At 42.6% G+C, this 23,923-nt stretch overlaps 1 protein-coding gene across 2 annotated transcripts in view; it reads left to right on the forward strand.

The window, feature by feature from the left end:
• The window catches only part of AFG1L (AFG1 like ATPase), a 144,285-nt gene extending 124,285 nt beyond the window's left edge, over window positions 1-20,000 (forward strand). Inside the window, exons 11-13 of one of the 2 annotated variants that reach the window (XM_074948202.1) lie at window positions 7,214-7,354; window positions 15,360-15,473; window positions 16,603-20,000. In XM_074948202.1, the coding sequence (XP_074804303.1) occupies window positions 7,214-7,354; window positions 15,360-15,473; window positions 16,603-16,731 (384 nt within the window). In that variant the 3' untranslated portion in view covers window positions 16,732-20,000. The remainder of the gene's footprint in view (window positions 1-7,213; window positions 7,355-15,359; window positions 15,474-16,602) is intronic. The other variant, XM_074948203.1, reaches the window with a different exon arrangement.
• Window positions 20,001-23,923: the final 3,923 nt, after the last annotated feature.

Genomic DNA, 23,923 nt, shown 5'->3' on the forward strand with positions numbered 1-23,923 from the left:
TCAGCATCAATCAATATAATATTTTCCCTTCGTTTAGAAAAGGACATTTCATCCTAACTTATGTAAGGCATCTTTTATCTACGAAAAACTAGTTTCTATAGGACATACTGTGTTGTCATTGCTGAGCAGGATGTTTTATACTCTTGTTAAATGAAGAGCTAGCTATCCATGTATCACTACCAGGAATATATAATGGAAATAGAAGAGTAACTCTGAGAACAGTACAGTCTACAGAGAACACTAAATAATAAACCTCCTACTTGAACAGACATGATGATAGCAGAACATGCATTAACTAGACAGAGAAACAAAAAAGTATAAAGTTGACAGCGCAGTCAGGCAAACTGAAGTGGACTAGCCTCTTGGTCAGGAGGTAGCCCATGTTAGTGCTAATGCATTTTGCATTAGTGTGTTGTTGATAAAATCTTGAGGCCTGGCATCAGAGTTAATTACAGAAATCTACAATGATTTTACCTCACCTGCATGTTTTACACAGGAGCAATGAGATCAACAGCAAATCAGATCCTTATCTGTGAAAGTTTATTACAGAAAGTCTGCTCAGCATATGAGATGGCTGACTGCTAATTTAAAATGACAAATGTGTCCTGCAGATTCCTGATTGTTTTAAAGTTCTTTGAGTCTTGATCAGAATTTTACAAAAACAAAAGGTATTCAGACAATACCAAAGAATGCACACCCAATCAAAAAGTAGATTTTAATAGTTCCCATTTGGAAAAGTATTCAGATAACCAGATACATCCAAGAGTGTTGAACTTTTTAATTGCTCAGGTAGGGGGATGAGGAATACCATCATTACCTTGTGACGGACTGGTATGAGGTAATCCTAACTGAAATTTAAAAGATGGAGTAATATACTCAGAGATGTTACTAACTAAAGTGCCATTCAGTACTCAATAAATCAGCCAACTTCTGGTATTCCTGGGACAGGATATGTGAATTCAGAATACTAATTATGGCTTGAAAAATCCATTATATTAAGGCTTATGAAATGAAATAAAATAAAATACAGCCTGTCAGAATTGTAAAGTTTAGAAAACCGCCATTTCTCTATCAGTTGCCACCAATCTTGCAGACATAGATTAATGGTAGTCAGAACCTAATCTGTGTTGAGTGATCAGGAGCCTTTCAGAATGTGCAAAACTTCAAAGGAGATGTATTGCAGAGGGCTCAGTATTATCCCAGCAGGATCTCAGGTTTAACCAGACTTTTTAAGTTGAATATATTTTTGCTTTATAAAAATAATACCCAGCTCTTTTATAAAACTTTTCATCTATAGATCTCAAATTTTGAAAGGCGTTTAGGTGCCTAACAATAAAGGTAGGCACTAGTGGAATTTGAATATGCACTTTTAGAAATCCCACTAGCCACCTACCTGCATCTTTAGGCACCTAAATACCTTTCAAAATCTGGCCCAAAGTGCATTACAAAGTTAACAGGTGGGAACCTAAGGCACAGAGAGGTGAAGTGATTTGCCCCAGGTCACGTAGCAGGCCAATAGCAGAGCCAGAAATAGAACTCAGGTCTCCTTCTATGAGGCAACACTGCCTCCTTAGTAGCAAGTAGTACTTGGGTTTCTGTAATATTTACTAGTTTATACTTGTACGTGCTATCATATTTTGAAAGAAGAAAAGAAGTTGTTTTTGCCAGACCTAGTTTTTCCATCATGAATCATGACAGAAGGAAGCGTAACTGTCTGTGATGATGCATGAGCTCCATTGCCAGTGATATGCTGGCCACATCCAGATTTATATTTTTTCAGCAGGTGTGTCCAACACTATCACAGTGCCTGCCAGAGAGCGGCAGCTGGATAAGGACCAGCTGGCAATATGGGAGGGGGGAAAGCTTTTGAGGTGCTCTGAAGGGCTGGAACCGTGTTTTCTTGTGTTTGTACGATGACTAACACAATGGGTCCCTAATCCTGACTGGAGCCTCTGAATATTACTGCAGTTAAAAAAGCCAGAACCTCCAGTACAATGCAACTGCTTTTTGCTGCAGTGCAGGTGTAATCTGGCCATAAAGCTTGATTAACTGGCCCAGAGATCCTTCAGTGGGATAGCACCAATGTAGGGGTGCTAATGCCATGCACCCTTCATGCTGCCCATGTAGCAGGGACATGAGAATGGGGAAGGGGGTATCATCAGGATGCCCTGTCACGTTAACCCTCAGCTGCATTTTTGGTCTCTTCTGATATTACCTAATGTAAATTCAAAGTGCTTAAACACAGCAGAGAGGGAGCTGCCTACCCAGAGCAGCAGTACATTGGGGAGTGCAAAGATAAGCTTTAAAGTACCATAAAAGCATTTATAAATTGGGTAATTTTTCTTATGCCTAGTTTACAGATGGGGAAAGTAAGGCTCAAAGTCATTAAGTGATTCATCCAAGATAACAAAACAAGCCACTGTTAGAACTAGGATTAAAATCCATTGTGCTTGTTTGCTAGGCCCAGGCCCTTCTACACAAACTTGGAAAAGAAAAAGTCATAGAGTTCTTACGTGAAGAGAACTATCGCTCTTAGAAAGCCCGCCTAGGTCTGTCTTTCATATGACACTAGTGTGATTAGTTTTTCCTGTTGCCAAGAGATATTACTGTCTACATCTCAGTTACAGGTAGGCAGGTGTGCAGCTTGGCAGTGATGTCAAAGATCATTCCAGTCAGAATAGAACAGATATGATCGCTAGGTCTCTCTGTTCAGATTTGCATAGCAGTTCCCGTGGTGCTATCTGCACATATTTACCAAGCATTATTGCGTAGATTTGGCTTCTAAACAAGAATATGGGTTTGGCTTATCAATAGTATAGAACCTATTTCCAAGCTTGAGGAGTGCTCAAACTCATCTAGCAATAGCTTTATTTGGTTTGGGATATCTCTTTGTTTAAATTGCCCACCTTTTGCATTGCTGAAGTACCTCAAGGTCTTCTTTTACACTTGTTAGGAGGTATATTTTAGCTCTCTATAAATTGAGTGTGTATATATTAGATCTTGATATACATAAAAACTAACCATAGTTTATAAAAAACCTTGTTGCTCTTTACAGATTTGAAACACATTAGCTTTATTTTTGTCTGTTCTACAACTATTTCAGTTTCTATTAAAGTATAATTTGCATTATCGCACTTTTTAGTCTCCATGAGTGGGAGTCCACTGGGTTAATTAATTGTAATTTTTATTGTCAGAAGATATACATCTAAGTGGATGGTGGCAGGATGGATGAAAATTTATGATTATAAAAAAAATTTAAATTAAAAAAATCTGATTTAAAATACATTTTTCTTTTTTAAAAAAACTATTTAAAATTAATTGTGAGATTATGACAACCTATGTTAAAGCACAAACTTAGTATAATCCATTACAATAATTTACATTAAAAATATACAAGCAGAACATTTTCTGCCAAATTGCTAAAGCAAGTCAAGCATGGTGGAAGTCGCTCACTAAGCACCTGGAAGCAAAATTTGTTGATGTGCTAAACTAACTTTTGAAAGCAGTAGCAGGTTCAGAGAGAATATTTTCTTAATTTCAGTTTATTCAACGAGTTAAATTCCATTACTAGTTCATTCAAAGTTAAGAAACCAACTGGGTGTTGAAAAGCAGGAAAGCTTGTTTTCCTCTTGTAATATATGAATAAAAATGAGGTGTGTGAGGATGAGATCTACCAGTTCTAAAATCTTGAAGGACATGGTGACCAGAAACAATTAGTTCAATTCACTAACCACTTCCTTTATTTAATAAATCATAGAATCATAGGACTGGAAGGAACCTCGAGAGGTCATCTAGTCCAGTCCCCTGCACTCAAGGCAGGACTAAGTATTATCTAGACCAGTGCTACTCAAAGTGGTGGTCTGCAGACTGGTGCCGGTCCACGAGCCATCGGCTGCCAGTCTGCGCGCACATTGGAAAAAAAAATTGCTGGTCCCCCACATCAGATAGCTTGGGAAGCACTGATCTAGACCATCCCTGACAGGTGTTTGTCCAACCTGCTCTTAAAAGTCCCCAGCCTCCCTGGGCAATTTATTCCAGTGCTTAACCACTCTGACTGGAAGTTTTTCCTAATGTCCAATCTAAAATCAGTTAATTTTTAAATGCAAAACATGTTTTGCTAAACTTACATAAGAAAAAAGTATCCATCATGTTTAAAGTAGTTTTATTTAACAAGTAAAAAGCAATTTTAAATGCTGCTTTGTGCAGTTTTAATTGAATTCCAATTTCCATCCAAATGCAAGATGACACAAATCACAAGTAAAAAATTATCATCTATTAAAAAAGTCATTCACTATCTTCTAACATAATTTTTAAAAAATCAGAATCTGAATAATTGTATGTTAAGCTATATAATTTCTTAAATTATTAAATTTCTTAAAGTGTATGGATATAGTGTGTCCTCCTGGTTAACAAAAAGATATAACAATTTTTACCGAACAGTGAGAATCAACTTTTCTTTAGGAAAATAAGAAATACAAATGCAAAACAAGATTAAAATAGATTATTTAAAACAAGGGTGTCTGCTTGCTCATTTAAATCACTTTGATTTAAATCAATCCACCATGGTGGATGGGTGTTTGGTTTGGAGTTCTGTAATATTTTGTACTTTTTTCTTTTCTTTTATTAATTGGCTTTTAGTTTGGGAGATTTGCCTCCATCCTTGAAAGGACTGTCCCTAAAATGAGTCAGGGCAGCCCAAGTCACTACTTGAGAAGTAGAGTGCAAAACTACCCTGTATGGGTTACTAATGCCTTAGAACTTGGAGCTGCAGTAGAAGAATGCTTAGTCTGGTCATGTGCTAGAATGGACCTGAGTGGTTATTCACTTATGTGTTTCTTCGGAATTATAGATATGTGCTTATTCTTCTTCTCAAATACCATCAGGACACTTCCCAGTGTCCCTTACATGCATTCTGGAATGCAGAAGTATTTAGTCTTCTCTGTGTATTCCAGGAGACCTGGAATAGGAGTTATCACTAGCTGAATCATTTGGTTATGGCCAACTCACTAATCCTTGGATGCATCATGGTACACACTGTATATCATTTGCTCTGGTATACAATATGACTGCTGTCCAGTTTGCTGGTATTTCAGTCAGATTAATCTGGTGTTAAATTGGATTGTTTCAGCTTGATATCTTCTGCAGAATTTCCATCCACAAATTCTTCCACAACTACCTTAAACTTTTCCTGCTTATCTGATCCAGATGATGCAGCTGTTCTTGGTCCACATTCCAGCTGCGAGATACATCACTCGTGGAATGGAGAGGTGAAATGAAGTGAAAAATAAACTCTGTGCTTAATTGTTGAGTGACTACCCAATATATAACACCCTAAAGACAGCTAAAATACTTATATACTTTAATATTACTTTTCCATGATGTAGGTAATTGCTGTAGTTGCCATAGGAATGTTGCATGGTTATGAATGGGAGGGGAAGGGATCCATGGGAACCCTTGAGATATTAGAGAAGTTTTAGGAGCATCCATGCCTTCCTCTGCTGAAGGAGCTGGAAACTGGTTGCCTCAGTTTTGCTATTTCTTGAGAAGATTTTTCTGGAATGTCTTTCAGAACTTCACTCTCCCTTGTTTGTGTATCTTATATAGACAACCTCTTCTCTACAAGATCTTAATTCTTGTGGCTCTCTTCCATTTGACTGATGCTTTGGAGGGAGAGAGACTTGAAACCAAGGTCCTGGTCACTTCTAGTAATTAAAGATCTCCTACAATTTCTTTTAAGAGGAGAGATGTGAGCCCTGAGGTCCAGGTGAAATTCCAGTTGGGTAATTGCATTTGACCTGCAAAAAACTTCCCCTGGTACTCTCAGTTGGATAACATTTTTTTACTTCCTGTTCTAAGCTGTTGTTTAAAGGTGTTGCTATGCACTGTCACCATATTTAATTGTAGAAGTAGATACATTTCATTAATGGATGAAGGGATTTCTGTGTTGATAGAGAAAAATCCTGCATGTTCCAGTCAAGGCACTGAACTACCTCTTTATGAGTAAGGCAAATAGGATTTGGCCCATAAGTTGTAAATCAGTGTGCGATCCTTTTTCTTCTAAGCACAGTTACATATGAATATCTCAATATAAAATATTCCCTGCAGTAATATAGGGGTTAACTGTATTGGGGACATCATTGACTACTGCAGGAAAAATGTAGACCTGTGAACTTAGGTCTTGAGAGTGACAAGATGGATGAGGTAATTATTGTTTATTGGATCACCTTGTGTGGGTGGAAGGGACAATCTCTCACAGGAAGAGGAAGAGCTCTGTGAAGCTTGAAAGCTTGTCCCTTCCACCAACAGAAGGTGGTCCAATGAAAGATATTACCTCACTCAACTTGTGTCTCTCATATCCTGGGACCAACATGGCTACAAAAACACTGCAAACAGCTTAGGTCTTGATGTATAAATAGTGCAGAAAATCATTTTAAACAGATTTGCTTGTGTGTTCTTGCATGTGACATTTATCTCAGTGTGTATCTTCTGTTAATGATTTCAGAGCTTTAAATGAACATTTAACCTTTTCATTAAAGCTTTTAATTCAGTATTAATGGTAGATCAAGTTTTGAACTGTATGTAATATCTTGACATCTCTTTTAGATATAGTTTTGCCAGAAATGTTGCTATAACTAAAGGTTTTTGTCCGCTTCCCTTGACTTTCAGAATCTGGAAAGTGAGACAATTGCTCTTAGTTGTGCCAAATACATTTCTAATTAAGATTTAGTATCTGAACTATGGATTTGTGTTTTGACTGCAGATTTTGCTACTGAAAAGCATCAATAATGGATATTTCTAATAGCAGTCCAAATTATTCATAATTTGGGTTGATTTTGTAGCTAGACAATATGTTCAGTCTATTCCTCTGCAGATTTTGGCTTATTGCTGTTGTTGTGTTTAAGATTGTCATAGGGGTCATAATGTGTTGTCAAAAAGCAGATGAAAAGTTTTCAAATGAGCCAAATTCTGAACAATCAAGCACTGTTAGGTTGAGACATCAACAATAGGAATGCGCAATCAGAAATGGAAGACGTTGAAACCGAAGCTTCTCTGAGACAAACGATATAAAGGAGGAAAATAAGAAATATTTTGGAGGAGTTTTCATCCACCATGCTGTAATTGTAGTATTTTGAAATGTAGGGTTAATGTATCATTCTCTCTGTAGTGGGCGTTCCAGTGATCACTTTTTTTTTTTTTTTTTTTTTAATTTCAGCCAGTTGGAGCTAGCGACTATTTGGAAATATCTAAGAATTTTGACACAGTCTTTGTTCGTAACATACCACTATTTACCATAGCAAAAAGGACCCAAGCTCGCCGCTTCATTACTCTTATTGATACATTTTATGATCATAAGGTGAGAACTAAGTGTTTCAGTTACACATGTATTATAATGTTGTTTGGCCATTTTTGTAAATTAATCCTGTCTTCCATCAGGTAACAAGTAAGACCATCTTATTTTAGATAACATTGTCAGCTATAGTAGAATCTCACATTTAGTTCAGTCACATACATAATTTGCACACACAAAAATGGCAGTTTCTCTGCATTTTTTGGCAAAGACTTGACAACAGAGGTAATATATTACTGAGATGACTACTTCTATAAAATTTGCTATGATCATGTCCAGCCAAGACTCATTGGGTGCCTTTACAATCATTCAAATACTCAATAAATGTTGCAACATCCATTTTAAAAAATCAAGTCAAATAGACTGCTATCACCTCTGTTATCACTTTTAGTGCACAATTGTTTGCTCACCAATCCAGGACAGAGCTCCATGGGGGCTGACCCCAGAGCCCGCACAGAACCCCAATGAAGCCATTGGGGCTCCATGCTGGTGGAAGGGTCTGCTCACAGGCAGCTAAGTGGAGGATCAGGGCCTTATTTTTTCACAAGTTTCAAGTAATTGGCCAGGTGTCTCCCAGGCATTAGCGTGAACTAGCAAGGTCCTGCTATATTTTAATTTCTTCCTTTACCCTTAGTAAGAGTGGCTTGGGTACTGAGAGAGGAAAGAGGTCACTTACATTTTTCATATTTAAATAGAAAGTAATGACCATGTCCAGAAAATTGTCTATGATCATTTAATAATGTTGAATATTCTTCTTTGAAGACCTACTTGTGGCAGTTCAATGACAAGACAGAACACAGCTTTTAGCAAGCAAGCAGGCTGGTCTCTGCTAACAGGCTTCTCCCTGTCAGCTTTCCACCTTCCCCTTTATTCTCTCTCTCCCCCCGCGCATTACATTCTCCAACAGATAAAAGGAATACATTAGCTTTGTTTAACATTCTTATTTACCAATTTCTATCTACCGCATTCCTTGCTCTCGGGCCTTGAGCCCAGTCCTGAGAGGCTTCCCACGATTCATGTCATCTTGGCGAGATTCCAAGGTTGATGCCCTTGGATGGAGCAGTGTGTGCACTACTCCTACACAACACTCCGGGTGTGCCCTGAATGTTGCCAAGCGCATAAACCTTTATGAATCCTACATCCCCTCCTTTTTTGTTTATTTGTGCTCGGCCATCTCATGGTAGCCATCAATTTGCATTTGCAAGCCAATTAACTCCCGGACAGACAAGGTCATAACTCGTGGAGCCTGCCAGGGTGGGTCTCGACAAAGCCTTAACAAAAAGGAATACATTGTACACAGCAGCAGCAAAAAATAAGCTTAAGAAGGTAAAGTGTGATTAGCCTGGCCCCGATTAGCCATGCTAGAGTACTGGGAAGAGAGGTTCGAGTAAGCGGCGAGCATCATCTCATTCCCAATTTCCTCAGGGTGATGACATACTGGAATAAGGCACGTACCTAACAATTCTTCAGCTGCTACAAAATCAAATAAACAAAAGTGGGTAACATTTGCTATTGAAGCCAATCTTTCCCATAGGTTATATGTCATTCGGGCCCGTAACGGAGAAAGCGCTCCCGAATCAACCCCTCCAGGAAATAGCAGGCACAAAAGGCATACAATCAGTACAGAATTAGCAGTAATTTGGGCGAGAATTGCCACAAACAAAGTCTCAAGAGTCTCTGGCTGTTGGTTTGCTGCCAGTCTTCGTTGAGCCGCGGCGACCAATGCTTTTACTGCTCCCCATGTCACGGGCTGGCTTGGGATGCTACGTCTCTTCTGTTTCCGTCCCGCCGTTGTCGACCCGGGAGGCACCGCGGTCTCCTCCAAGGTCAGCTGAAAATCCGGTATGGGGTTCGACAGCCCCTGGTGCCACGCCATGCTGTTTCAGTGCCGGTCGCACACACCGGGCTGGAACCCACAACGGTCCTGCAGGAAGAAACACAGCAGCGTATCCCCGACCCCAAGTGATTAAAGGCACTGGGCCCAACCATTGCGGATCGGGCAGCTGACGGTAATAGACACGCGGTCTTTCCATTTGTGAAAATGCCGATCCGCGGGGGTCTGCTGATCTGCGTTCAGCGTTAAATTATTTAAAGTAAACAAAAGGATATGCAGTTGTTGCTGAATGTCTCCTAAGATTCGGAGACGCAGCTCCCCTTGTTTTAATTGTTTGTCGAGCAAGATTTTTAGCATGCGATTTGCACGTTCAACAATAGCTTGGCCTGTGGAATTATAAGGGACCCCGTGTTTGAGACGGACGTCCCATTGGGCACAAAAGATGAAAAGTGCTGTGGAGCAATAGGCTGGGGCATTATCCATTTTTATCTGGCTCGGGTGACCCATAACAGCAAAACAGGCTAGCAAATGGTGAATAACTTTGGGAGTGACTTCCCCACGCTGTGCGGTCGCCCAAAGGAATCCCAAATAGGTATCAATGAAAACATGTAAAAACGAATAGGGGCAGAATTGTGGCACGTGAGTGACATCCATTTGCCACAGCTGATTCGCTGCGGTACCTCTGGGGTTAACGGCATAAAAAAAGGTAGGGGCAGCAGCGGCACAGTGGGGGCAGGAACGAACAATAGAACGTGCATGATCAGCAGGAATGTGAAACTGTCGGGCCAAAACAGAGGCAGACTGATGAAAAAAGGAATGGCTTTCAATGGGGTCAGAAAAAAGGGAATTTACCTGACCACGTAACGCGCGATCGGCGCGCGCATTGCCTTCAATGAGTAGCCCAGGCAGAGGGGTATGACTGCAAATATGAGCAACAAAATAAGGGAAATTACGAGTGGTGATGAAATACTGTAAGGACAAAAACAGGCGAAGGAGGTCCGCATCGACCTGAGGGGTAATGAGGGCAAGGGGTAAATAATCAATTACCTGATAAACATAATGCGTGTCCACAATCAAATTAAAGGGACAATCAGCAAAAAGTTGAAAGGCCAAAATAACAGCAGCTAGTTCCAAGGACTAGTAAAGCTCTCCAAGCGCTGTGCATGCAAATATTGTTGTACAAGTGAATGAAGCGCTTTCAGCTTTTCTAGAGGGAGGGGCCACTGGTCAATCCATACGGGCTCTAAGGATTGCCATACCAATGGTAATGCGGATGGCAAGGTGGGTGAGGGAGGATTTTGGGCCATTATATATTAATATCGAGGGTGGTGTCCAGCTTTGTAAGTAAATCATGGCCCCAAATATTGAGGTGGACAGGGAGTACAAAAGGGCGGATTGTAGCAAGGGCACAGCCTCCTGGTTTAGAGACCGTGACCCAAGACAAACTTTGGCGCCCGGGTTTGCTACCCACGATCCCCCACAACTCTTTAGAAGGAACTGTTGGCCAACCGACCGGCCACTCCGGATCACGAATCACCGTAACGTCAGCTCCAGTGTCCACCAACCCTGTAAAAGGAACATTATTTAAGAGAAGTGTTAACTGAGGTTTTGAGGGGCGGACCGACATTGTCAGAGCAACAAGTGGAGAGGACGTGCTGTGAGACGGCGAGTGAGAGAACGATCCAAAGCCGCCTCCACCCCGGGTTCGATCCTCGGTGGCTGGCACCTGATAGGGGACTAAAATCAATTGTGCAATTGACCGTCCACGTGGGAGCAACTGTGGAAGATGGGTCCATACCTGAACCTTAATAACGCCGGTGTAATCGGCGTCAATGACCCCTGGGATGACAAAAAAACCCTGTTTCCCAGCGTGTGAGCGAGGGAGAACCAGACCCACAAATCCGGCAGGGAGAGGTCCCGTCACCTGGGTAGGTATGGCGCAAACCTCCCCTGGCAACTGAAAATCAGTGTCCTCCTGCATAATCAAATCAAGCCCTGCACTTCCGGCAGTCGCCGCCCTCATGGAGTCTATGGATTTTAAGGCAGAGGAACAGTTGTCTGAGTGGGAAACACCCCCGTTTGGCCCTGGGTTCGGGGGAGACCCGTCGTGCGGTTTCCCGACCCGCTACGACACTGATTAGCCCAGTGATAGCCCTTCCAACACTTGGGGCACTTCTTTGAGGGGTGGGCGGGCGCCGTCGATGAGCGGCACTCCCACTGAAAGTGACCCTCCTTACCACAGCGGTAACAATGCTTCCCCTCCTTCCTGCTTTTCCGCAGGGCGGCGGCCAGAACTCCAGCTTTATGTGCTTGGGTTTCGATGTTTTGGCACGCCCGCAGCATGTCCGACAGCTCTAGAATTCCAGAGGCTTGTGCAGCCTGGAGAGCACGGCGGCAATCCTCATTCGCATTTTCAACCGCCATTTTTAACAGGATCTCCTGAGCTGCCGCAGGGTTATCCACCTGTCGGAGGATAGCCTCCTGCAATCTGTTGGTAAAATCCATAAAGGACTCTGATGCACCCTGACGGATACTGGCAAAGCTTTTGGTAGGCTTGCCTGAATCCGGGACCTTCCGGAAAGCATGCTGAGCGCAGGTGGAAATAATGGGGAAGACGGCCTGAGGGAGTTGAGACTGCAGCTGAACGGTAGCAAACTGGCCCTCCCCTGCCAACTGCTCATAAATGATACCTTGCTCTCTATATACCTGGGCTTGGCGTTCCGCCATCTGCCGATACTCACTAAGCCAAATAACATACTGACTAGGTGTCAGCATCATGCGCAACAGCGCCTTCCAGTCTTCAGGGATCAGGGTGTACCCAGTACCTAGCCCTTCAATGAGACCACGCACATACGTGCTAGTCAGGCCGAACTCGCGAATTGCTTTCTTTACCTCTCTGATCACCGAGTAAGGCAAACTGACCCAGTCTGCAACCTGGTTGCCCTGGCCATCATCCTGCCAGGTCACAGGACAAACTGAGACCAGATCAGCCAGCTCCTCTGCTGTAAGATCTGAGCGAGTCCTCGCTGCGTGAACCATTTGTTGCACCAGCGAAAGCCCCTGAGCTGACGCAGACGACCCCCCGGGGGGCCCCGGAGCATGGGGCCCCACGGGGGGAGGGTGATCACACACCGGCTCCGGTGGGGAAGGCCAGGGAGGCGGTGGTAATAGAGGCACTGGGGGTGAAGCAGGGGGAGGGATGGTTGCAGGAGCGGATGGGGGTGGCGGGATCGGCAGCCCCTCTGTTGGCGCGGGAGAGGGCCTTTCTGAGGCGACACACTGTGTCTCATCGCTAGGAGGGGGGATGGCTGCAGGAGCGGACGGGCGTGGTGAGATCACCAGCCTCGCGAGGGAGGGCCTGTCCGAGGCGACACGCTGTATCGCGTCGCGGCAGAGGTGCCAGGCATGTAAAGCCTGCACGGGCGCCCGAGGCTCTTTGTGCAATGTCTGGCCCAACCGCTCCCAGTCCGCTAGCTTAAGGGTTCCGGCTTCAGGGTACCATGGGCACTGGGCACTCACCTCCTGTAGCAGGAGAGTGAGTTCTCGAGTGGGGCAGTCATGCTGAGCCTTACGCAGCAAATACTGTAGCTCATTGCGGTGTTGCACTTGCAAAGCAGAGAGGGAGCTTCCCATACTTACCACAACGAAAAATACTCACCGGGATCCGTGAGGCGGATGAGTGACGCGTCTGAAACCCTTGCCGGGCGAGGTGAGTGCTGAGGGCCCCACGTTTGGGCGCCAGTTGTGGCGGTTCAATGACAAGACAGAACACAGCTTTTTGCAAGCAAGCAGGCTGGTCTCTGCTAACAGGCTTCTCCCTGTCAGCTTTCCACCTTCCCCTTTATTCTCTCTCTCCCCCCGCGCATTACATTCTCCAACAGATAAAAGGAATACATTGGCTTTGTTTAACATTCTTATTTACCAATTTCTATCTACCGCATTCCTTGCTCTCGGGCCTTGAGCCCAGTCCTGAGAGGCTTCCCACGATTCATGTCATCTTGGCGAGATTCCAAGGTTGATGCCCTTGGATGGAGCAGTGTGCGCACTACTCCTACACAACACTCCGGGTGTGCCCTGAATGTTGCCAAGCGCATAAACTTTTATGAATCCTACACCTACTCCTATAAGACTCTCACTCTTGAGTTTGTGCTCCTTAGTACAATGTCACAAAACTTCCAGCTTAATTCCAGGATTGAAAATCCTATGCGATGTCTTCAGAGAAGCAGAATTACAGGGAATTAATTTTCCTTTATTTTCATTTTTCAGAAACATAACTTACTTCGGCTTTTTCCATATCTGAAATGTACATATTTTCCCTTATTAAAGGTACCTTCACTTAGGAGTAAAATCTGGCCATTTCTAGACATTTGTAATCTATGAAGTGTTTTTTTTTTAAAGGGAGAAATTATTGTAAACAATTTGAAAATTTGTGAGCTTAGCGTAATACCATGATGTTTTAAAACAAACACTGATTTCAATGGGACTTAAGCATGTGCTTAAATTTAGGTAGGTCCTTATTTGTCCTTCCTGAATAGGGATGTTTTACTGAATCAGGAAATAAACAATTAAATGGGTGGTGTCATCTAGTAACTAAAGAATGTGCCACTGAGTATTCTGGAGCTAAGCTCATGCTAGATGATTTTAATTTGGAAGGGACAATTGGCATGTTAGCACAGCCAGTCGGGACTAATAATGAAGAGAATATTAAAGTGTTAATATATTTGTTAAAATGTGATATTAATTTTAGAAGAAACATTGATTGTAGATTTTAAATCAGGTTGCAGAACTGCTAATGGAACAGTAATGATAAATGCACCACTTAACTTGGATTTACAAAGGTTTCAATCATGGGGAAGCAAAATCAGCACTATTAAAACAACAAAAAAGGCATTTCATATTTAAGCTGATCATTTTAAAAGAGTAATGAAAATATTAAGTTCCATCCTGTGTGTGATTATATATGTACACACTTAAATATGTATGCAATCAGGAAATATCAATTGAGATATCAGTCTTTTACAAGATGATCATAAAGGCCCTGATTCACCAAGAAACTTAAGTACCTGCCTAACTTTTAAGCATGTGAGTAGTCTTATTGAAGTCAGTTAGGAACCTGCTTAAATACCATGCTGAACTGGGACAAAATATAGTGTCTTAGAAAATATGTATGCATAGGCATGGAGTAACAAAATCAGAGATACTTATTTTTGCAATCTGTTACCTCTTAGTATCATCTCTAAGAAGCACATCAGGTGATCATGAAATATGACCTCCTCCAAAGTACATATGAGCATTAAGCAACATTATCCCTATTTACCCTATAACTAATCCTGTGGAAAAATCATCTAAAAAATCACAGTTAAAACTTAATACATACTAATCTATATTTTTTCCATCATTGTGAAACTAAATATTTGTGGAGACCGATCTGCAATGGAAATCTTTTGTCTGGGATCTATCCATATTCTGTACACTGTCCACAATACTATTACAGTATGTTTATATCATAAACCTCATAGGGATACCGGTACTTCACTGTATACAGTATCTCTTCAAATCCGATCTGAAAATAGTTATTCCAGCCTTAATAGTATTATTAAAAAGTAGTAATGATAAAACTCAAGCTAAATTTTTAACTCACTTGAATTTTGAGAGTCCAAAACGAAGTGGCCAAACTGAACTTTTAGAAAGACTTCATATTCCTTAAACATTCAGCTGATGGGAATGTCTGTGCAGTTCATTTATCCTCTCAGTGCCACCCTAACTAGTGAGAATCCATAATTTCCTTGTGGTTTTCATATTGCTTTTTTAAAAAGGTAGATTACAGCGGTAAATATTATGTCATATAGCAAATATTCTGAGGTGACACAGTTAGGTGGATCCATTCCTGCTGAATGAATCACTGAGGGGAGAAAGCACTTGCTACCCTGGCATGTGCATAAAAAGTCTTCAAGATGTTGTTCAGAAAAAGACCTGGTTAATTAAAGTTAATATCATTATTTATTTACTTGCCTCTCACAAGTGACTAAATAATAAATCCACATGGCTGCAGTACTAGTGGGTGGGTGAAACTTAAGATACTTGGAAAAACAAAGTGAAGTACTTTAAAGCTTTTTCCATAAAAGATGTGTGTAGAACACAAGCAATGGTGCCAGTAGACATTTCTCCCTATTTCAGATACGTATTATTTGTTCTGCATTGACACCCCTCCAAAGCTTGTTTCCACTAGAACATCATGACAGTGGCCTGGAGGAAAGCAGAATACTGATGGATGATTTGGGGTTGAGCCAGGTGAGTGATATCAACATCATCTCCTTTTGTTACAAAAGAGCATAATTGTTTTTGGTCTGATATCATGGCACCATTGCAGGAGAAAGAATGAAGTAAACATTTAACAGATGGCTTGCTGCTGTGTAGTAGAATCCATGCACCACAGTTGTTACAGTAAAATATGTAATTAGAAACGTATCTGTATGGTCAAGGAAAAGATCAATAGATTTGGATCCATTTTGCATAAATCTATGGATCATTTTATATCTTAATATTCTATGTATTTGCTCAACAATTATGAAAATAGTGACCGACCCAAGCTTCACCCTGATGTAATTTCAGTGAGTTCAGTGGAGTTGCACCAGGCATCAGTTTAGCTCACTATGTTTAACAACTGGAAATGACAAATAAATTGTCAGTTGTATCTCTTTGTAGAGATGCAGAGCTACCTTACAAATCTGTCCACTGGCTACTGGTCTGAGTGGCTCCTAATGAGTTTGTGTTTGTTACAAGGGAATCTACCTAGTTGATTTATTACAATTGCTAATAGCGTTTAAAATAATTTTTAACTAGATCGCTCCATGTAGGGCATTTTTCTGCAGTTTTTTTGGATGACTCAAATGAATTAACCCTCTGGCGATGTGCATTACGGTGTACACAAAGCAAGCACTACTGGCCCCCAAAAGTATTGCCTGTCTTCTGATCGCTTAGATTCATCTAAGGTTTGGCATTACTTAACATTTGTTATAATTATTTAATTTTAAGGAAAGAATAAAACCATATTTTACCAGTGATGGTAATCAGCCATTAAACTGTAACAATTGTATGTTAAAACAATCAAGAAAATGTAGCTCTGTACTGAGTCAGTCAACAAAAAAGTGGAAGTAGGCGCCAACATCATCATTTTCCTGTTAGCCCACATATATTGCTTTGTCATATTTCTACAGAGAATTGAGTGGCTGAAACAGGGATTTCCTTTAACATTACTTTGAGGGGTTTTACATTTTATTTCCCTTTTGGTACCCTATACTGTTCACTGTCTTGTATTATTTAGCTCTCTAAAGAATTCAGAGGTATAGTTTGGATGGGATGCTGATCAAAATAGATCCGTGCCTCACAGTTCTGTGTCGTTTTTTATATATCAATCTAGGATTCAGCTGGAGGACTTTCCATGTTTACAGGAGAGGAGGAAATCTTTGCATTTCAACGAACTATCTCACGACTTACAGAAATGCAGACTGAACAATATTGGAAAGATGGGGACAGAAGCAAGAAATAGTTGTAGCTCAAAGATGAACAAAGCCTCTGAGGACACAAAAAATAGTATATAAAGAAAAAAGATTCTAATAGAATTGGAAGCATTTTTAATATAAATGAATTGATTATTATTGCACTTATCCTCTGGACCATAACTTTTCATCTGCAATGTTGCCATTTCAAATTTAAGAGCTTCGTAAATTGTGGTTTTTGTTTTGGTTTAGGTTTCTTTGACACCCCCAGCTTGTGGATCTGTTATTATGCCTTTTATATATCAGTTTTTTTGTCCGGTACAGCATGACTTCAGTATTCAACATGGTTAACTGGTTAACTTCTTAGTCTGCTGCACAAGTCAACCATATAGGCAGGGGTCACAGTAAATCAGGGATGCACATCTTAGTGGTTTATGCACTATTTTTGTCATATTTATGAGAGCTTGCACAAAAAGAAAGCTCAAAGCCACACAAATCAAATTTACTTGTATTTTTTACTCTGCTCCCTCTAGAGTCAGTCTGTAAGATTCTAGAACTCCTGTGTCCTATCTTTTTATTTTCCTAACTCTGACTTGTAGTCATCTGCTGAACTTCAAATTTCCTCTCTTCAACTGCAAGGATATGCTTCACTCTCTGATAGTTTCCTGAGGTACATATTGTCTGCTGTCATTCTAATGAGGCTGCTGCTCCATCTTACTGCCCGAAAGCCAAGGGCCTGATCCTGGGGACGGGATGAGCCCTAGCCGGAGGTGAGGGTGCTTGTCACCTTAGAGGTCCAAGTTAAAAAGTGTGACTAAATCAAAAAAATAAAAAAGAAACTATGCAAGGGACAGAGTAAAATGTAATAGAAAAGTGGAAACTAATACTTTTTCAAGACTTTCCATCAAAGCACAAGAAAGAAGAGTCCATCTCTACTGCCAGCTGGGTGTTCCTGCCAGAAGATGGGGGATGGGACTTCATGGGCCCTTGGTACTTTCTATCCTAAAAGTTCTAAGGCCTGGGCTACATTACATTTTCTCCTGTGTTTCTATAAACACCCGTGTACTGGCCAGTGTCGACTTGGGCATGACTTGATCACACTTTATAGTACAATTGAGTCAAGAGACAAGATTACAACTAGAACCCTGCAAATCCGCGGGTATCCACTTTATATCCGTGGACCATTTCTGCGGATAGCAGTGTAGATGTGGATACAAATTTTATATCCACGCAGGGCTCTGATGTTAATAACCAGGCGGGCAGCTGTGAGGAACCGCAGCACGGATCCTCCACCTGCCCTGGGCGGGGAGCCTGGGGGACAGGGACACTGGGCAGTGGGATGCTCAGGCCCCATGCCCAGGGCAGGTGGAGGGTCCACCACAGCTCCCCACAGCTGCCAGCTCGCTCTCCCTGACCCAGTTCTGGCTGAGGAGGCGGGCGGCTCGGAGCCACAACCGAGCCACGGTAAGAGTCAGGTGGGGGAAGTGGTGGGGAGCCATGGTGGACCCTCTACCTGCCCTGGGCGAGGCGTCCAAGCAGCCCCCAGGCAGCTCCACAGGTCTCCCCTCTCCCCCGGACCAGGCCTGCTTGGAGCCCAGCTGGGGAGCCACGGCAGACCCTCCATCTGCCCCCAGTGCAGGGGGGAGGCCGAAAGCAGGCCGCGGCCCTACCCCCCAGACTCCCCGCCCGGCTGAGGGCAGTTGCGGGAGGATCTGCAACTCCCTGCGGGCTCCCCACAGCTGCCCACGGCTCTACCCGACTGGGCTCCGGTGGGCGGGATGCCTCCGAGCCTCGGCCCAGCCCCCAGGGTAGAGCCCTGCAAATCCGCCCGCGGATATCCGCAGATAATTTTTGTGGATAGCAGATCAGATGCAGATACACATTTGTGTATCTGCGCAGGGCTCTAATTCCAACATGGTTACATTTTACAGTGGAGATGAAACCTTAACTGTGGTGTGTAACCATGTCCCCTCTACTTGTAGCATGAACTTGCCTTTCGTTAAAATTGCCTTGGATATTTTTTAAGCCTAGTTTTAATAAAGCTATGTACTGTCCTTTCTGACGAGTACATTATTTCTATTAGAAACCATTTGTAAAAGCATGTTTCAAAACAGTTTCGTTGTATAGGGCAAATGGTTGTAGACAGGGCATAAAAGGATTGTCTTTATCGTGTAAAGACACATTTTGTTTGAATTTCCATCTCACCGTTGGTTCTTCTGAGAAGAATCCATGTACCGCGTATGGCTCAGTATTATTGTTTTTCTCTCCCCATCGATTAGCAACCTGATCAAACTGCTGCTATAACAGCCACTACCATGAAACTGTCTAAAAGGAACTAGTCATTTGGGCTTCATGGCCTTATACTTTTTTAGGTGGTGGAGCCATATACTTGACGTATTACTCCAGCGTGACCTGGTTTTCTTTGGAGCCATATGCTGGGTGTATTAATCCTACAAGGTTTGCCACTCTGATCATCTCTTTGCACTGGAAGACACCCATGTTTGCTACACCTGTACTTCAAATCACTTTCAAAGTCTGTACATATATACTTTTATAAATACAAGATTTTTCATTCACACAAAGGGGTGATAAAAGAGAATTGTAAAGTATTTATGAAAAAAAACCATTCATAGTAAATGAGATGTTTGAATTTGAATGGGAAAAGCAGTAGTATCATCGGAATAACAGTAGAGATGCTATAAACAGGACTGCAAAAGCATTTTTCATTTCATGTTGTTTTTCAGATGCATTTCTGCGCTTGGGTGAAGCATCTGCGTGGTTTTTAAAACTTGTTATAGACGCAGCCCCTGTGCTCTCCCACTTTGTGTGGCGGGGAGTAGGAGGGCCAAAAACTTAGCGAAAAGGGTTGGGGGACTCACATGGAGAGAGGATGCTGCTCTGCTGGTTTCCCCTGCTACTAAATAGCTTGTACCTGAAGCTAAAAAATGGAACTGTCTCTCAGTGATCTGGTGTGATTGGAGACTGAACTGGTTTAATCACACTCAGTTCAGTTTGCCCCCAGAGCCATTCTTACTCATGTTAGCTGTCACAGTTTTGCTGTGCACCTCACTAGCGCTGTTCTACACTTTTTCCCAATGTATTGCATTCTGGGTACCTATCCCAAAATCCCTGGCATTGCCCCCAAAAGAAGCTGGCTCTGGGAAATTTTGAAAAGGCCTTCTGGGATATGTTGGTGAGCCCTGGAGAATTATGGGAGAAGAGATCCAGTTCCCATAAATCCTCTGGAGCCAGTGTCACTTCCAAGACATTTTCGCAAAATAGCGGTCAGGATCAGTGGTCAGCTTGCATTCCACGCTCAGCAAGAAAATGTTCTGCTGGAGCTTTTGGAAGGCATCTGCAGTTGTCATGGAAAGGCCGTGGAGGGCATTCCAGAAGTACTTAGAGTCCCAGTAGTGTCTAAGGCAGAGGTGGGCAAACTACGGCCCGCGGGACCCTCCTGCCCGGCCCCTGAGCTCCTTGCCCGGGAGGTTCGCCCCCGGCCCCTCCCCTACCGTGCCCCTTCCCCAAAGCCTCAGCGCGCCGCGCCACTGGCCCAACGCTCTGAGCAGCCGGGCAGCGCAGTTGCAGAGCCGCGGCCTGACCCGGTGCTCTGGGCGGCGCGGCTGTAGCACCACCAGCCACCAGTGCTCTAGGCAGCGCGGTAAGGGGGCAGGGAGCGGGGCGGTTGGATAGAGAGCAGGGGAGTTGGGGGTGGTGGTCAGGGGTGGGGGTATGGATAGGGGTCGGGGTGGTCAGAGGGCGGGGAACAGGGGGGTTGGATAGGGCAGGGGTCCCGGGGGGGGCTGTCAGGAATGAGAGGGGGGGTTGGATGGGGCAGCAGGGGGCAGTCAGGGGTGGGGGGTCCAGGGGTGGTCAGGGGACAGGGAGCAGGGGGTGGTGGATGGTGTAGGAGTCCCAGGGGGGCCATCAGGGGACGGGGGGGTTGGATAGGGCAGGAGTCCTGAGAGAGCCGTCAGGGGGGCGAGAAGCAGGGGGAGTCGGATAGGAGGTGGGGGCCAAGACACAGCCTCCCCTAACCGGCCCTCCGTACAATTTTGGAAACCTGATGTGGCCCTCAGGCCAAAAAGTTTGCCCACCCCTGGTCTAAGGCCAGATGGGACTGCTAGGTCATCTAGTCTGACCTCCTGTATATCACAGGCCACCAACACCATCCAGCACCCACACACTAAACCCAACAACCAAAATTAGACCAACGTATTATAGCCCACAGGAAACTACTACATGCCACTGGCAGAGAACAGGAGGGATGGAGGTGCACCAGAGCTCGAGGCCACACAACAGCAGCAAATTGATTAAGAGAAATGCACCCAGATAATCCCAGCAAGTGACCCACCCCACACTCTGCAGCAACAGGCAAACCACAAAAAAAACCCATCAGGGTCACTTGTGGAGAGTGTGAGACAAAGAGGAGCCGCTCACAGCTCTGTGTTGTACTTGTGGACAAATTACACATGGTGGACTGGCTATGGCCCCTTCTGGATCAGGACAACAGCCACAGACTAAAGGGACCAAGTAGTTTCAACACGTGGGGTGCCTGGCAGGGGTAAGTGCAGTGACTACACACACAAATTACCTGATTTCTTTAAAACTGAGGCCCAACACATTTATTTACAATACTTCTCTGTCCCTCAAAGGGCTCTCACTGCGCTAACCTTCCTTCCAGCTGAGGACTGGCTGGGGCACCTCTAAAGCCAAAAAGCACTGGCCAGAGAGTGTTTCTCGAGAATGATTAAATTATTCCACGTGTCCCCCACCCTCCAAAAGCAGGACATATTATCTCCACAGTGCTTCCAGCCCACGGCATTACTAAGGCACTTGAACTCCAGTCCCTGTGGTGCATTGTGACTAGATTGCAGGTCCAGCCAATCAATGCTGATTTACATTTTTATTTCTACATTTAAATATTTTACTTCTAAAAGACAGGAAAATGCCAGCCATATAATGACAAGCAGAAAAATACCTGTAGTTAAATTGTGCACACTCTTCAGTGGCCTTAAAACTATGTGCATATACGGTGTATTTCTGACAGTCACTAAATGAAATACAAGTGACGTTTTTTTCCCATGCAGTCCAGACATAAACTAGATGTGCACATTGTTTGCTTAATGACTAGTAAGTAAGTAAAAACATTGCTATGAAGTTATTTTAAGATGTCTTCTAGGAATAATCTGATAGCTCTTGTATATTTGTTAACATAATAGGCTTAAGTAAAATCTTCACAATGGAGTTTGATATGTACAGTTTTTTCCTATATTCCATTATAAATCTATAATAACCTTAGTGAAATAGGTGTCAGATAATTTAATTGTTACAAGCACTTAGTTGAAACAAGTATTTCTAATGCCCCAAATATTAAAGTAGAACTTTCTTCAATTAGGTTCCAAATAAGCATAGAAACTTTAGTTATAAATGTGTAATCACTTCATTTAGGTCCATCAATGGCTATGTAGATCCATCAGTGGATATTAGCCAGGATGGGCAGGGATGGTGTCCCTAGCCTGTTTGCCAGAAGCTGGGAATGGGTGACAGGGGATGGATCACTTGATGATTATCTGTTCTGTTCTTTCCCTCTGGGGCACCTGGCATTGGCCACTGTCGGAAGACAGGACACTGGGCTAGATGGACCTTTGGTCTGACCCAGTATGGCCGTTCTTATCCTTTATGTGCACTGGAACTTTGAAACCTTTTTTTCCTCTTTCTGTACTAACAGTTTTCATTTCTAGCTTCATATAAATAAAGGGATCAGTTAGGTATTTTTGGTATAATGAGATGGGCTCTAAAGCTCTATGCAGAGAATGAAGAAAGCTTTAAAAAAAATTCCTTTGTGTAAAAAGGAGAATCACTTGTTAAAGCCAGAAGTGGCTTTTTGAATGCGTTTGACCATAGTGAAAAGCAACAATTGACTGGGTGTGCACATCACCTGCAAATGTCATTTCCAGCAACTAACTATACAAAATGGCCACCTTTTAAAAAGAGATAGGCATAGTGGCCAAGTATCTTCTGAGAAGGCAGAATGATCTTGTGAACAAGACATAGAACTGAGAGGCTGGTGGTCTGGAAATTCTGTTCCTGGATTTGCCCCAGAATGATCTGTCTGTACCTCAGTTTTCCCCATCTATAAAATGGGGATAATATTACTTCCAATTTACTAACACAAAGCTGTTACCGGACTTCATTTATTAATGTTTTAGGGACAGATGTTGTAGTAAAAAGTGCATTAGAAATTAAATACAGCCTCTGAAAGTAAATCTTAGGGTTTTTTAAATTTAAACAAGAAAGAAGGTTAAAGAATAAATGCATCAATTAAATTCTAGGTAGTTGCTGAGCTGTGCCAACCACATCCCTCATTGTAGCTGTGCCTTTCCTCTGCACAATTTATATATATGTGAAAAGAAACTTCTTAGTTTTGTGATCAATTCTATCCAATTCTTTTACAGTTTTTCTTCTTCCTGTAATGACTGAGTTACTTTAATGCTTTACCTTCACTGGATGTGACCTGTTGTCGTCAGCTACCGTATCTGCATTAACTTTGTTTGGATTTTCATTTCACTGTTTGTTGAGAATTTTATAAATTATAATTTCAGTCTAATGTATAAAGGGTTAAACAATTTTAAGTCCTTCAATTACATGAAAACAATTTATGCTGTAGTAAAGAAGTCTGAAACTAATAGAAGAGTCCAGATTTGTCAAAGTGTTTTAATTGATGTGCTGTGTATATGTTTGTCATGGTCCTCTGTACCAGATATGGACTGTTCACAGAGCTTACTTATAGACACCAAATGTGTTAATCATAAGATCCTTTAATGCTCTGCCAGGTATAATACAGCATAATACAGTTTACCATTCCATTACATCTCCCCCTTTAAGTTTTCCATGCCTACCATTTACAATATCTAAACTATCATGCTGTCTTTGAAGGTCAGTATGTTAAGTGTCTTTGAATCTTATGGGTTTTCTAATTATGCAACCCAAATGCATAACAACTTGGTCATCTGGCTGTCTATTGGTTGCAATGACTGGCTGTGGTTGGTTTGGAATCCCTTGGAGTCATCTTCTTTTGCATCTGCTATTTGTAGAGTTTTCTCTGTTGATTGTTCTTTCTGAGGAACAAACTGTAGATATTGATGTTTTCTGTCAAATTCTCCACTGTTGGTCTTGATCACATATGATCTGGGCACTGAATTATTTTTTTTATAACAGCAGGAGTTGTCCATCCTTTTT

This window comes from Natator depressus, chromosome 3 (assembly GCF_965152275.1).
Source record: "Natator depressus isolate rNatDep1 chromosome 3, rNatDep2.hap1, whole genome shotgun sequence".
Classification (NCBI taxonomy): Eukaryota; Metazoa; Chordata; order Testudines; family Cheloniidae; genus Natator; species Natator depressus.